The 11,297-nt window shown below is 42.2% G+C and overlaps 1 protein-coding gene across 3 annotated transcripts in view; it reads right to left on the bottom strand.

Annotated features, from left to right (window-relative positions):
* LOC109469790 (zinc finger CCCH domain-containing protein 4-like) overlaps window positions 1–11,168 on the bottom strand; it is a 17,105-nt gene extending 5,937 nt beyond the window's left edge. Inside the window, exons 1-9 of one of the 3 annotated variants that reach the window (XM_019768447.1) lie at window positions 10,858–11,168; window positions 5,013–6,607; window positions 4,727–4,899; window positions 4,402–4,566; window positions 3,959–4,070; window positions 3,355–3,464; window positions 2,933–3,192; window positions 2,354–2,559; window positions 1,703–1,750 (exon numbers count right to left, since the gene is read on the bottom strand). In XM_019768447.1, the coding sequence (XP_019624006.1) occupies window positions 1,703–1,750; window positions 2,354–2,559; window positions 2,933–3,192; window positions 3,355–3,464; window positions 3,959–4,070; window positions 4,402–4,566; window positions 4,727–4,899; window positions 5,013–6,607; window positions 10,858–10,958 (2,770 nt within the window). In that variant the 5' untranslated portion in view covers window positions 10,959–11,168. The remainder of the gene's footprint in view (window positions 1–1,702; window positions 1,751–2,353; window positions 2,560–2,932; window positions 3,193–3,354; window positions 3,465–3,958; window positions 4,071–4,401; window positions 4,567–4,726; window positions 4,900–5,012; window positions 6,608–10,857) is intronic. The other 2 variants (XM_019768448.1, XM_019768449.1) reach the window with 2 other exon arrangements.
* Window positions 11,169–11,297: the final 129 nt, after the last annotated feature.

Raw genomic sequence — 11,297 nt, 5'->3', positions numbered from 1 at the left:
GGCTGTTACATATATTACATTTACATGTACACCCACCTTCTCTCTCTGACTCCTCTTTATTTGCATCCTCTATGAGTTAAGCATGTCAGAGAGGCAACAACATCAAATCAGGAGGTATGCATTGGGTCTCAAATGACTACATCTCTTGGGCCACACAAAGCTTGGTGAATGTAGTACCAAACTTTGTGCCACCGTATACAATGATAATACAATCACCTTTACCCACTTATCTGGTCCAACAAAGACAAATTTTCATGCAAAGTACCTGCTGTTCTTCAGTACCATCTACAATACAACATGCAAACATTCACAATTATAGAAAAGGCTACTTGTTAGATGCATGCAAGAAGTTTGCCAGCTATATAAGCCTGGGAAGGTGCTGTGCCATGATAAAACTTGTATCTTAAGCCCCGGTCACACTGGGCGAACTTTGCTGGACCGTTCCTTGAACGGTGAATAAAATTCATCACCGCTCGAAACCGCTCACCACCGCTAAACAGAAGTTGGCCCCCGTTAAAGCAACGCCGTGTACGCCCGGCCACCGCTGATGTTTCTGGAGGGGCCCTCCTAACGCTCCGAAAGTTTTGAGCTGCACAAAATATTGCGAGCGGTGAGGAGGGGGCAATTTTCCGCCCCGGCAAAGTTCACCCCCGCTCCACCAACGCCCAGTCAAAGTTTGGCATCGCTAGACGCAAGTTCGTGGACGCTTGGGTCCGCTAGGCCAACGCAGAAATCTTGAACGCTGGACCACCGCTGCTTCGCCAGCGTTGCCCGGGCGGCGATTAAACGTTGCACAAACTTCGCTGGAACGGTTGCAAGCGTTTTACGAGCGGACACGGGGTTGCTGGAACGGTGTCGGGCGTTCAAGCAGCGATCCATGTCGGCAATGAACTTTGGTTTGGCGTTGATATAGAGGTGTCGGAGCGGCTATTAATACGGTGAGAAATGGACCAGGTGCTCATTTGGAATCGAGCCGCCTCATCATGATATCGAAGTTGTTGGAAGTTACAGTAAAACTGTATCACCATGGATGCTGAAAGACTTGCTATGATTGGTGCACTAGTGTGCAATTATTTTGGGGCCACACGTAAAATGTTCATAGAAGGGTCACACGGGCAATCACTTTATTGGGGTCACAGGGGAACTTTGCAATCTGCAAAGTTTTATTTTCATTATTGAGTAAATAACGTAGTCAAGAATAGATTAACAAAAATGATGTTTATTAAAGCTAAAAGTCCCCCCCACACACACACAGAACAGAACTTGCACTACTACAAAACGATCCGTTCAACTCCGTAGTTGACACACATCACAACGGTATGGTGCTAAACCGCATGCGCAGAACGCCGCTATACCAACGCTTGCGTCACCGCTAAACCAACGTTCGCTACCGCTAAACCAAAGCTAAAGCAACGCCGGCTTCAGCGGTTACACCGCTAAGCCAACGCCCGTGTTTTCATTTTTTCCCCCACATTTTGGGCGCGGTGACGAGCGTTGTCGAAATTCGGCCCCCGTCCATACCGTTAAAGGAACGCTCTGGCAAAGTTCGGCCAGTGTGACCGGGCCTTTAGATAGATAAAAAAGACACCCAACAATTTCCTTATTCCTTGTAAATTGTTGTATAAATCACTAATGGGAGCAACAGAGAAAATTAAGAGTTAACAGTATGAACTGATCATGCTCAAATGAACATCACATATACCTTTTGCATGATCACTAGCTTCTTCTGTCTCAACTTTCCCATCATCAGCTGGTTAAAGTGAAGTGGAAATGGCAGTGGTAAGCATATTGACAATGTTACAGTCGTGGCAGAACAATCAATGCCATTGCATTCATTATGTTGTTCACAGAGCAATCACTGTTAGTCAAGCAATGACAGGAGGTAAAGAAATGATGGTAGTCAACACTTTCGCCATAATCCTTTGCTGACCTCTGACCTCATATCCCAAACCTGGGTGCCTCCAAGGTACTAGACCTTGGAGGCACCCAGCAGCCATATTGAATTGACCCAGCTATAAATGACCACACAAAAGAGGTGTGAAATAGGTTTTACAGTTTTCTCAAGTACCAATACCAGCTAAAACCTTGAACATTGGTACATTTCCTCTTGGAAAAAAAATGTGGTAAAATACATTTCACGGCCATTTTGTGGAGTCATTTTAAGATAAGTTCAATAATGGCTGCTGGCACTAACACATGCATTTTGGGGTTGAAGGTCGGAAGTCATGAAAGGATTATATGAAGTGTGAAATTGGTGAATTGTGAAATGATTGATAGTATTCATAACAATCTTAGTTTGCAAAGCAATGGGGATTCTAGCATACCAGATGGTTAGAAAAAACATAAAACCTACTAATTGGCTTGACATCTTCTTCATTCCATCCCTCATTTTCTTGCGGAGACTCGGCTCCTCCCTGCTGGGAGTAGAAGGCGTGGTAGAAGCCTGCTGTCTGCTGGGCATGGATGTCCAGGCTGCTGGGACCAGGGGCAACATTCATGGGAGGACCGGGGGGAGGACCCTGCTTGGTTGGCGACACAGCTTCACCAAAGAAACGGTGCCTGAAATAGATGTTTCATTAACTTTTTATTCTTTTTATACTGTATATTAACATCGTTAGTTCATCTTGGACAGCACTTGAAATACTTTTTCCCAACGGAACATTGCGATGCAACAAATGGAAATCTACATACACCTACATATATATAAACCCAGTACATATGATCGGTGTAGGAAAAGTATAGGTAGGCTCCAAGATACAGCTCCAATTTACCTAGTGCACTAACCTGCATATGTAGGTGATATTTTGAGCCCTGTAAGAGTGTTGGAGTATACAGCAATATAAAATGACACTTGCATATTGTACGTGAGATCTATACATCAGAAAAAACAAGAACCTACATTTGTATATGCCAGCTGTACAGCTTTACTTACATGAGTTTCTTTGGTGGCTCCACTTTTATTTCGAACAGCGAGGGAATCTTAGGTTTGGGGTCATTGGCATGGGGGTCAGGAGGAATGTTGGGGGTGGGGAGAAGGCCCACGCCTTTGGGTGGGGGCATGGGACCACGGTAGGGCTCCTGCTGCATGATGGGAGGGGGAGGGGGCAGTTGGTCCTCTTGCTCGTTATCCGGTGGTTGCTGCTCCTGCTCCTGTCGTCTCAGCTCCTGGTCTTCCTGCTCTCTCGCCAGGTACTGAGCACATAGAATAACATGTTGGTTAGTCCATTTCAACAGTACCTTGCTTTATTTTTAAAAGTCATGTACTTAATGATATTCAGTTGCTGCTAACGAGCCGCCTTATGAAAAACAAAGACCCTGGAAAATGTTCAGACCAGATTCATGTTTGGAGCTTACCTTGTCGAGCAGTGCCTTTGTCTCCTCTGTCAGAGGATCATGTGAGAAGCGACAGTTTTCATCCTGATAGCATGGCTTGCCCGTGTGGTAAAACTTGCAAGGGAACGAACGTAAAGACACAGTCAAGGAAGCAAAAATTGTGGCATTACAAAGTAAATGGACATCATTAGAATTCAATTCAGTTCCTAATTGAATCCTTGGGTGAGGAATGTGGTATTTGACTCTGAAATGCTTTGTTAACTACACAGGACAATAAGGCAAGTAACAGTAAAACAGACAACAATGTACATGGTGCCTGGTAGTGTGCGTTGTCCAGTGGTTAGTGACCCGGCCGATGGACCAAGAGGTTTGGAGTTTGAATCCTGCCAAATGTCACTCACCTGACATGCATGCTACTGGAAAGGGTCACAGTCCTTAAAACAGGACATTAAGCTGTGGTCCACAGTTCATTGTGCTTGTCTATAAGAGCTAGGGGGATTTCCCTGGTACAATGAAGTTGTAAATACTGTACATAGCATTTGCCTTCTTTGTCACAACCATAATAGAGATTGAGATCACTTCGAATTTCTTTTCACTCTACATCTGGTAATGTGAAAAAGGATATCATGTATGAAGAGGCAGTGTTCCCCTTTAGCACAATAGCCCTGCAGGTAGAACTTGCACATCTCTTGCTTTTTGTAAGGTTGAGCATCATGGCTGAAGGTACAATCTTGTCCCTAGGCAAATACAATATAACATACAGTAATTTCATACATTGTAAATTGGCATAGTACACTTTTCACCAGAGACAAAAGAACAAATGATTTCAAACATCAGTATCGAGACAATAATATCATCAATCTTTGACATCATCAATATTCCGGTGTAAAATTCTGGGATGTCTATATCAATCATTATGAAATTTACATAACATGAAAATTGTCAGACATGCATTGAACAGTTGTCTTTCAAAGCAAATACTCTTTTTATACTATTTCAAACATATCTTTGGATCACCCAAACTTCAGAATCCAATTGTATTGACTGGATAGCCGAAGGCCTCCTCACCTTGGCACATCTCCCTTCCATCCAGAACTTACAAAGCACTCTGGGTCTGGGTCTGCCCCGCATTTTCATTGGAGGCCCTGCCAAGGTGCCACGCCCCCTGCTACGCCCCCTGCCTGGGCCGCCGTGGGCACCACGCCCACCTCTGTGATGGCCAGCAAAACTCTCCTGTAAGAAAGGACAGTAGACATTATGAGATGGTTACCTTGCCTGGGACAAACCTACATCAAAAAATCCTACCAGTCTAAAAGTCTGTTACAAGAATCATTCTGGGTCCTTTACAATCTGTTCTTTAAATGATGAAAAGGAATGTTACATGCATCCTTACCCCTTCATTAGCTGCTATGTTGATGTCCATGTCATCCCCTTCCAGCATGGACATCATACTGCCGCCCCTCCCGTGGGGTCCTGCACCCCTCCCCCTGCCCCTCCCTCGCCCACGGCCTCTCCCACGGCCTCCCCTGGGGCCAAAACTGTCCCTTTGTGACTGTGGTGATCGACCTGCAGCAAAGAAGAGACCAAAAATATACAAGTTTCAACATTGCCTGCATGAAGTACCAATCATCACATTGCACAAAAAAACAAGAAGAAAATTGCACATCAGGTCAACTCACCAAATCCCTCAAAGTCGTCAAAGTAGTCCTCCTCATACGGAGAGTCGTACGGATGTGACCCCGACCTCCTTCTCTTCCTGCTGGCACCACCTTGTCTCCCATAGCTGAACTCATCATAGTCACTGTAGTGGCTGTGGTCACTGTATGACGGACTGGACCCATGGAAGCCTGGAGACCGAGATCTGGACCTCTGCTCCTTCTCAGTGGTTTTGAATTGGTGCTTCCTTTTCTTGGCTCTTCTTTTCTCCTTGTCACGTTTCCTTTTCAACCTTTCTCTCTCCTTTCTCTTCTTCCTTTCAGCTCTCTCTGCTTTCTTTCTTTCTGCTCTCTCCTTTCGTGACTCTCTCTTTTGTCTCTTTTCAGGAGGAGGGGCTGCTTCCTGGGGCTCATCATCATCATCAATCTCTCCCTCCTCTAGCTCTCCCTCCTCCAAATCATCATCTTGAGCCTCCTTTAATCCTTCCTCACTTTGAACTGGTGAGGGTGCCTTTGGTTCGTCTTGTTCCATCTTCTCTTCTTCACTTTCCTCTGAAGACTCGTCCGCAGTACCCTCCTCATCGTGTGATTCCTCAGAATCATGGTGATGTCCATGTTCTTCAGTTCCTGGGTTCTCATCCCTATCCATGTCTTCTTCCCCCTCTTCCATGTACTCCCCTTCATCATCACTAACATCTTCTACAGTTCCATGTTCCTCATATGCCTCATCAGTGTACTGTTTTCTACCAAGTCGACCTCTGGCCCTATAGTGATCCTCTGTAACTACTTCAGCATTATTCAGTTCCTCTTCATTTCCCTGGACTATTTCTTCTTCCCCTCTGACACCTTTCCGTTCTTCATCTAATCTTCTTTGGGAGACATGTCTATGATCTTCTTCACTATGTGGGTCCTCTTCTTCGTACTCACCCTCATCAACAGCTATGTTTTGAACAAGTCTCTGTTCATTCTCGGAAAAACTCTGAACCTGTTCTTGAATCCTATATTGTTGCTCTATCTCTTCTGGAGCAAGAGGCTTAGCTGCTTCCCTTAGAATGCTATCTACAATGTCCTCTGCACTGTCCACTGTATAATTATCGAACTGTCCAGGTATGCCTTCATCACCTGTAGTTTGTGAGAAGTCAATAAAGTTTTCTGGCTGAGCCTGAAAGTCATCCTGATCAAAGTTAAGGGAGCTGGGAACATTTTCATTGCCACCCTGTATCTGATTATCACTCTGCAACAAGTCTGAAACATTCAATTCGCTTTCCCCCATTCCTATTGGCTGAGCAAAGTCCTCCTGGTCTTTCATTGGCTGCAGGTGACCATGGGGTAGTGGCATTTCCTCCTCTGCATACTCATCACTGCCCCCCATGTATGGATTATGAAACCCTTTCTCACCAAGTTCTCTGTACTGTAGCTGGACATCACCTTCATACGAGTGTTTGGCATGATCAGGCATATCATAACTTTCCCCATCAAAAGACTGTCCAGTGTCCTCTGTGGAGGCAGCACTACTTTCTGTCTCCTCTCCTTCCTCCAATTCCCCTTCTTCTCCTGACTCTTCCTCCCTCCCATGGTGTCCATATGATGTTTCATGGCCTGTTCCCTGCATCTCCCTTCTGAAAATCAACAAGGTATAACATCATTGCACTGAAAATGCCAGAGATAATCACACTATGTAGCAACTCCTAGCTGAGCCTCTATCGTGCTTAATCCAGACTGATAATATATTGCATAAATAGGATAGCTTTAAAGTAAAAAAAAAGGAGTCTAACAGTTTGCACAGTTAACAAGTGGCCCAGCAAATTAGTCATTCTCTTTCACTCACTCAATTGTAAGCTTTTATATGGGGACTTGTATACACATTTGTACCTGTATTAATTTCAATATATTTCTTAAGAATGAGACAGTTGTTAAGGGGGTAGTACGTTGAATCCACTCCATCCCATAGCATATTGATATCTGTGTGGGCAAACAAAAAAATGTGCTGGAGGAAAATGGTTGTTTGTTAAGAGATGTAGGCTGGTTCTTATTATTGATTGGTGGTACCAAAAATAAAAGGCCTCCTTCCACATTTTTTTTGGGGGGGGTGGGGGGCTATGGGCTCATGCTTTAGGGACATGTACCTTGAAAGTCCGTGATGTCTAACATTTAATAGATTTGTGAAATACATATGTTGTCACTTACAAGTCTTGAAATTTGTACTTTCAAAGTTTTAATCCAACTGGCAGTTCCAGCAAGTAAACTGGACATGCACAAGCTTAATGTTTGCAACAACCTGGGCCTCCAAGCGTATAGCTTTTCTTTGCCTAATCTTACTGCTAAAAAACTGTTTGCTATTTGCATTGGATATAACAGCAGAAGAACAGCCAAGTCTTCAAGTTGAAAATCACCTAATTTGTACAAGTCAATAGTGTGCATCCTGAATGTATTTTTTGTACCCTTCCCTACTTTGTCATCATTTGTGATTCCAACTACTGTTAGCAAACTGACTGTCCATGCCAAGAGAAAGGTCATCTGAACAAAAACTACAGACATATATCTGTTACTTGTTACATGTTACTTGTAAAGAACAATATGTCATGGTGTTCAAATTTGGACAGGGGAATGTTTTTTTAATTGACTTCTTTTTGCTTTTATTCTTCAGAGGGCAAATGGCATTTATTCATTTTTTTTTATTTGTTAGGAATTTGTATTAGTGTTTCTTTGCCTGCTGTTGGAAAAAAAGAATGTTCCTTGTTAGTCATATCACTGACATGACAGATACTATAACAGACAACATGAATAGTTAAGCAGTGTTTTGATTGGTACAACAGTAGCAGTTGTTATTTTGCACAATCAGCATCCCATTTAAACAATCATTCGTATTAACCAATCAGACCATGTCAGATCAGTATCTTTCAATGTGACTAACAGGTTATTCTGTGGTCATGCCAAATATTGTTTTTCTGTTCCTGTATTATCACACCCTTGCCAACATCTAGGATTTCTGAACACAAGGCGCTTAAAGCATATGGCTTATGTAACTTTCCAAAGCCCATCATTGACTGTGCAACCCATTTCATATCAGATGATGATACTGTATGATAACATTGCATGTACATCAGGATATGGTGTGTAGTAACTAGAACTAGGAGTCTGGGATGCCAAACACTGCTTGATAGTAAGAATGGAATTATGTGATCAACAATACACTGCATACAAGATACGTGCAAGTTGCAAAAAGTTACTGAGGTATAAGAAAACAAGTTGTTCTGTTTTTGTGTGATAAATATGTAGAGATTCTGCTAAACGCGAGTGAGAACCTAGGAAACCTGTACTTTGGTAAAGCTGGGCTTATTCTGAGATCATTACAACATTCATCAATACCTTGTATGGTGAACAACTTCCACGTAAAGCCATGGTAAGCACGACATCTATGTTTCAAATGTGCTTGCCAACACATACATTTCTAGTTTTCAATCCCATCAAGTAAGTGTTTGGCTTACCTGAAGTCGTGCATACACTTTTACAATAGTTGTAAGAGCATTGTGTATGGTATGGATTGAATGCAGCAGCTTGTAACGGTGGTCATGTAGTTCTTTGTGTTGTTCATATTGGGCTTTTGGTGTTTTAGTTATGCCAGTAGCACATGTATTAATGATAGAAACATCAGACCGACTTTTGAGTCTGTTGTATGGAGTGTAGATTGTGGGAGAACATGGGAAATGCATGTGTATAGGGGTTAAAAGAACAATTCCTTAGACAAAAGTCAGCAACATCACTGTTTAGAACAAAACTAAGGCTTTAGAATTCAGTTTACCTTTGAGTCAATAATGTGTCAACCTTAACGCTAAAAACAGCAAGATCTTGCAAGCAGGTTTGGAAATGCTCCTTCCTGAAAATTCCCCTATAGTTTTGGTCTTCTCTTTGTCTATTGGACCAATTTTTTAGTTTTTGAAGGCCACACCTTTACCATGCAACAAATTCTTATTCATAAACCTTTGTAAGGACTAGAGCTAGGACTGTTATATTTTTCTAGACTCATGTCACCAATAGCCTGGATGTGATTGTTCTCAGACCAGCCCCCAGTTACACAGGAAGCTCGGGGTCTTAACTGAGGGGGTATGTTGTAAAATTTCTTTGGGGACTTGTTGGTCCTGGAGTCAAGAGGCTGGCCTGTATTCTGTCCCTGGCACCCAGGCTGTCAAGTATCCATTCAAACAATTTGATTGCTTGGCTCAGTGTCAATGCAAGAGGTTATGTTAGGATTCTCTCATCTCTGCTGTTTTAATTTCATGCCAACATTTTTTTTTAATTTTTCACCCAGGACCGAAGAAGGTCCCTTGAGTTAAGTGCATGTACCGGTATTACAGCATAATTAAATCTTTAGATTAGTATATTCCCATTGCTGTACATCTTCTTTTTTTTTTTTCAAAAGTAACTGGTTGGCAATATTGTCTTGCATGTTACAGGAATTTACGAATGATTTCAAATGATTAAATTGCTAAAACAGATTGATCTCCTTATTAGGTTATTGCGAATGGAAAAATGGCTTGTTGCCTTGTCTGTGTCTCTTCTGTTTTGCTCAAAGAACATCAACAGCTGTTTATGCAAATATTGAACTTTGGCTTTTGACCTCATGCAGCTGTAATAATTTTCATTTTTCAATGGGGACTGTGTGGAGGTCTGCGAGTTCAAAATCAATAAATGAAAGACATGCACCTTGCTATTCATTGTAGCAACATAAAAAGATAAGAGTCGCGCTCACCTTTTATTGGGGCTTCCACCAAATTAATCAGTCCCTTTTAAGGTTAAAGGTGAGGGGTGTTTACTTGGTGCCTTAGGGGATATGGCCTTTACTGTAAGTTTATGTTGTAAATGGCACTTGTAATTTTTTTACTGGTTCAAAACATTTGTATCTACCCTTTTTTTTCTTTTTGATATGTTGCTGACATCTAGCTGTGGACTACAGAATAGCAAAAGAGATATTTGTAGTGTTCTTAAGTGCAACCAATGAGGTTCTATCAACAGGAGAAAGCATGAAGCTGAACTCCCTATTTTACTGGTATCACCAAGTATTGTTGCAACATTTTGAAATCAATTCATCAAAAAAAGTCTCAAGTGTAGGTCAATGTACATGTACATAGCACACTGGGTCACTGTGGCAGGAGGGCACATTGAATCTGAATGATGGATTCTGCAGATTAGCCATTTTTTTAAAGAAAATGAAAGCATCCACCATGCAGTGACATGTACTAGTGTGGGGTGAAATGATGAGTGAGGTACATTATCATACAGTTAATTACATACATGTAAAACTGCATGCAGACCTACAGTTGTATGTGGGTTGGGGCATCAGACCATGGAAAATGGCAACACTTTCTGCTCTCCTCCAAAGCCTTAGGAAACCCAAACCTTTTCATTGAAAATTGCTGCTACATCCAAGGACAAATTATGTCTGTGCTGCATCCAAACCATACCTAGGTCACGTTTTTCATTGTCTGAAATTGTGTCAAAAGTCATCAGCAAACCGATATAAATGATGTACAAAATCTTCATTTTGCTAATCATTAACTACTGCTGACAACAGTTGAGCAAATGTTGAAGATGATGCTAATGGTAGACCGTTTTGATTTGATGGGGATATTTTAGTTTCAGTCCTTGGTCCGTGCAAAATAATTGGGTGTCTTGTTACCAATGTCACGTGACCACAGAACTGCCGTTCTCAAAATAGCTTCATTTGCATAATTTATGTCACCCTTCACATCACCTTCTTAGACAATGAATAACATCAAATTCTTCAACAAAGAGCCTGGAAAAGGGAAGAAAAGGCGAAAAATCGTTAGAATTACGTCTACAGCAACATTCCCGAAGGGTGGTACTCGACCTTTCTTTCTCAGCGAGCTCAGATTCTTCGTTTTGTGTGTCTGGTTCACAATTTTTGTTAACCAAGGGTTGGGGTTTGCTGAACAGGCTTTCGAGAGCCATGTTCGCCGTTTTTCCGTGGCTTCTCCCCCAGCCAGAATACTTCTGCCCGACTAGACTTAACTGTAGGTGCAAAAGTAACCGTTAGACGTGAAGTTACGCTTCCATTCCGTGCTGGAAATCGCGGGTTTCATCCAAGGTATTTGTCAATCCACCTCACCAACATGGCGTCGGTTGAAAAACTGGTGTACTGCGCACCCTCTCTGCGCAAAACACTGACGTCATGCTGACGATTTCAGAGCATACCAAAATGCTATTAGGGGTGCTACATATTACTTTTTTGTTTATGTGTGTAGAAAACATGGATGAATCGAAATATAAAATCTACTGTGAATCATTTAT

The sequence above is a fragment of the Branchiostoma belcheri genome, unplaced genomic scaffold (genome assembly GCF_001625305.1).
Source record: "Branchiostoma belcheri isolate BF01 breed outbred unplaced genomic scaffold, Haploidv18h27 scaffold21, whole genome shotgun sequence".
In the NCBI taxonomy this organism is placed as follows: domain Eukaryota; kingdom Metazoa; phylum Chordata; class Leptocardii; order Amphioxiformes; family Branchiostomatidae; genus Branchiostoma; species Branchiostoma belcheri.
This window is presented reverse-complemented; position numbering and strand designations above follow the sequence as displayed.